At 41.8% G+C, this 4,649-nt stretch overlaps 1 protein-coding gene across 1 annotated transcript in view; it reads left to right on the plus strand.

Moving 5' to 3' along the window:
- LOC104950590 (uncharacterized) overlaps window positions 1–4,649 on the plus strand; it is a 15,994-nt gene that overhangs the window by 6,591 nt on the left and 4,754 nt on the right. The window contains exon 5 of the mRNA XM_010777127.1: window positions 711–987. Coding sequence (XP_010775429.1) covers window positions 711–987 — 277 coding nt within the window. The remainder of the gene's footprint in view (window positions 1–710; window positions 988–4,649) is intronic.

Below are 4,649 nucleotides of genomic sequence, written 5' to 3' on the forward strand. Positions count from 1 at the left end.
ATGTCTGTGTAAAATGGGCCCCGCCACGTTATAAAAGTAATAATGAAGATGAATACCCTATCAGCCTTGTGCTGTTGGACACCGTCGGGTACATAATAAGGTAGGCATGACGAATTTTTTGTTCTTGCAACGAGAGAGGTGTTACTAGTTCTTGTCACTTGCCTACAGTTATCATCCACGTTTATTTGTTTATGTGCTTCGGACCCATCACAACGGACTGAATATTTCACACAAATAAAAATTTTCACACCAACGGAAGATCAGTGAACGAGTCGTGATGAGCGAACATCCGTCGCGTACGATTGGGAGTCGCTGGGTCAAGCCCCTCCACCAAATCAAAGGACGTGCGGAGCGCATTCGCTGCGGCCGAGAATCGAGGTTTCGAGAAAATGTAATGAATTAACGTAATCGCCTGCGAAATAGGTTTCGCTGATGTTATTACCGCAAGCTGGTTGTTTCATGTTTTGAACTTCTTTTGTCTTAGTATATTCATGTAGTCCAAAGTTATCTCGATTTGTAAGTTCACGATGAGTTGACGAATCTATTCGGGTCAGGAAGATAATCATTATGTTCCGAAAACAATTCTCGAAGATAGCGGCTTCACCTCGCTTTCTCTTAGTCAAAAGTCGACGCGGCCTTCTACACATTGTCGCAAGGAGCGTCACGCCACGCGCTCGACACAACCGACTTACGTCTCGCCTCACGTGTAGACCAACCATGCCAATGTGTACGGACCTATACATCGCGTTCATGGTAACGGAACTTCCACCTAAGATCGTCAATGGCCTTCGGTCACTCTCCCTCGCCTCTCGCCGCACCACACCCTCCTTAATCTTCCAACTTCTGGTTTGCTCGGGACGTAAGCCTATCGACGTCTCGCCTACCGTCGTACTTCCATCTGGTCGGTCGCTCTCTCAACCGGTCATCAGGATCGCCTTCTACTGCTTTGACCTTGGTCTTGGACGCAGCGAAGACCCAGTCGACCCTGTTAGAGGACTACACATTTTCTCACTAGCGTCGTCGCCCAACCATCGTCGTTCAAAAGGTCATTCCTGTCAAACAATAGAGTCCCAGTGTGGTCTAAGGTTACGTCAGACTCAGCTCTTTTTGTAGCTCCACGGCTTTAATTTTGTTCTACTGTAGAAAGGCCTTCTTTTCGGTCAGTCAGAACAGATTCCAACTCGAACTCCAACACTTCGTTCTATAGGTGACTCTCTACATCGATCTGTTCGTCTGTCTCGCACGCTGCTGGACTCGAGACTCGGCCCCCTTCCTGTCTTAATTTAACCCCACAGCGTCGGCATCGTCACCCTCTTTTTGGTTACCTTATGCCACAATAGGATAGCAATAGCAAGTAGTCAGTTTACCTTCGGTTGCTATGCTAACATCACCCATTTTATACCAGAGACACTTTAATAACAGCGTTGTGATGCCAAACAGCGTCAATTCAGACTGACACACATTCACTTCAGGGGAATTGGGGATATGTATCAGCTGCTTGTGTGATAGTCAGACAGTGAATACTTTAGAGAGGCCGCTCTAAAGTATTAGTTAACCCGGAGCTAACGGGAGAATAAACTCCAGTGGACGAGCTGCACTGCAGCGGTCGGTAAATGCCGCTGAAACACATTAATAAACAATGAACCACGGCACTCTGGACAAAAGCATAAGGTTGGAGAAGTCGTTATTTTATTTAATCTGACTTTGTATGATTAAAAGCAACACGATCATCGACCCGACGCTGTCCCCCGTTGTTGTTGTTGTTGTTGTTGTTGTTGTGAGCGCCGTTGGGGAGCAAATCAGCGATGGTGACGTCATGACGCAGCAGCAATACCAGTCGGGCTCTGGGAGGTGTGAACAGAGCGGGAGCAGAAAAGGAAAACCGGAGCTGAACCAGAAAAGCTCTAGCTCAGAGCTAGAAAGGGAAAAGCGCTGGTGTGAAAGCCGCATTAGTGAGAACAAGGAATAAGCGAACAAGGAACTTTGAGAAAAGCCATGAATCCTTCTGCCATTATAGGTCTTAAGCGAAAGTAAGCAAATGTAATTTTTGGACACATGTTGAGACTAATGGCTATGTCACAGTCTTTAAAGGTACACATTTGCGACCATTGGTGATGCTTGACTTTTCCTCCAGCATTTCAACACTTGGCACACTATATAGATTTATATAGCGCCTTTCATGGGACACAAGGTCGCTTTACAGAGAAAAAACACGAGTTAAAAAAAACAAAAGGCAGTCAGACAAACAGTCAGACCGACAAAACAACAACATTATATTCAATATATATGGTGGCCGGAAGGTGCAAAAGTGCTACAGCAGCCAAAAACACTTCCATTTGGAGAAATGCGCTGCACTAAAAAAACGATGACAAATCAAAACACACATTTTCCAAAAGACATGCAAATGAAGAAACATATTATGCCTTGCATTAACAAAACGCTGCATATAGAAAAACACTGCAAAAATCTCAAAACCAACGTTAGAATTCCTGAACGTCCTCCGGTCCTAGCTGCAAAATGTTTTATTAACCCCGGGAAACATTTTCTGTCATATTCTTAGCTTCTTGCGGCATTTTATATTTGCAGCTTTTCATTTATGCAGCTTGTTTAGTCAACTTTGAGCATGTTTTGTCAAGTTGGTGAAGATGTTTTCACATCTGCATGTGTTTTGGAACAACTGTGGCTTTTTATTTTCATTGTTTTTGAAACTGCAGCGCATTTCTCCCAATGAAAGTGTTTTGGGCCGTTGAAAAGCATTTGTACCTGTTGGCAACTGTACATTCAGGTACCCAGATGATGTGTCCTGATGACTTTGGTTCCCTCCTGACTGACCATCTATCAAATACCTTGAGTTCTTGAGTGGCATGCCTCAGGATGACAAGAAATCACACTTTCAAATCCCACGAGTCTCAGCTTTACATAATGTTTAGCACTAATTAGTGAATGTTATCACACTGAAACACTTACAGTAGATACGACATGTTGGCCTTTAGCATTATTGTTTCATAGAGATGCTAGCATGGCGGTGGACTCTTGGGCTTGTTTTCAAAACTGAGTTAGACATTATTTTACCTTTATTTAACTGCCATTGAAGTCCAACATGTATTTGTTCTAGTTCTACGCCCTCAATTAAAGCACCCATGGACAAAAAAGAGGTTGAGTTTGGACGTTGTAGTCTGGGAGAAAAATGATGTGTTTCAATACTTTCTTCATTATGTCGGGCTTTGCAGTGTGCGGCCCTGTGGACTCTTTAAAGCTACAGATCAGAGGCTGTGACTCTGTATTGACATCCAGTGGGAGGTATTGCTCAGTGCCAAGGACCTTTTCCCTCTTTGAACACAACTGCTTTTTATTCTGCGTCCTCCCACCACACTTTGATATATCTTTTAGATGAGCTGCTACTCGGTAACTTTTGAAAATGTAACGTGTTATTTGCCAACTCACTTTAAAAACACACCACTCCAACCTTTGCTATTACTCCATTAGCGACTAGAAAAGGTAATCACTTATGCAGGTATTCATACAATTAAACGGGGTTTTCCACCACTGTTTTACAAGCCCAGCAGACTGTCTGGCTGAAATTTTTCATTATTATTTCTTAAGATGTTTCTTAAACCAAAGTTATACAAGTAGCAAACTGCTATAAGGAATAACTTAGCAGTAGTAGTCAAGTATTTTGTTTATTTATCAATGGATACATGCGATAACCCTCAAGACCCAAGCCAAGTTCCTATAGTGTTTTGCAACCTGGTGAATAAAATGAAGGGTTCAAAAACAATAACGGTTCAAAGCTCACTCAAGGAAGGCTGACCTTTTTAAGATGGGCCGGCTCTATTGTAGTGACAAGGCGCTTTGCCGTGTTTCTGCTCAGCCACTCCTCTTCCCTCTGACCAACTTGGGCTTGGGACCAGCTTTTCTGGCAGGAACCCTTCAAATATTTAGACACATTTCATTTCATTTTTATTTGTCCCGCTCATGGTACGCAAAACCCAATGTACAATAATTGCCAACAAAACATGTCGCTAAAAACACACCATTGAGCAAAAAGGAGCAGGGAGAAGAAACAAATCTTATATGACGTGCCCCTTTCTAAAAAATAAATAGAAATAGATGGTCTGCCCTTCATAATATATTTTTTTTTTCACAGCCAAACATAACAGTATCTTAGGATACTAAGAGAAACACAAAAAATACTTATTTCCCACTTAACGGTTAACGGAAAGAAACAAAACAACAACAAAAAACAACAACACCAAAACATCACATGTATAAGGAAAAGGAAAAGTGCAACTCCCCCATCTGAGTCCTACTGGAGAAGAAGGTGGAAAGCGGCGCATAATAATAATAATAATAATAATAATAATAATAATAATAACAATAACAATGGGACCTGCAAATAAAGAACCGACATCACATCAAAAATATTTAGCAATGCAGGACCAGAGTACATAGACTTATTCACATTCTGCTTCATATAGTCCCATTTTTCTTAATTTATACAATTTCTTTAACTGAAAAATACATATACAACTCTTTAGATCATTCTGTTGAGAATTCCACAATTTTACACCAACCACCGAAATACACATTTGCTTTAGAGTAGTCCTTGCATAAGGATGCTTAAAATAAAATGTCCTTCTGTGGTCTTC

The sequence above is a fragment of the Notothenia coriiceps genome, unplaced genomic scaffold (genome assembly GCF_000735185.1).
Source record: "Notothenia coriiceps isolate Sejong01 unplaced genomic scaffold, NC01 NC01_scaffold00000339, whole genome shotgun sequence".
Taxonomy (NCBI): Eukaryota; Metazoa; Chordata; class Actinopteri; order Perciformes; family Nototheniidae; genus Notothenia; species Notothenia coriiceps.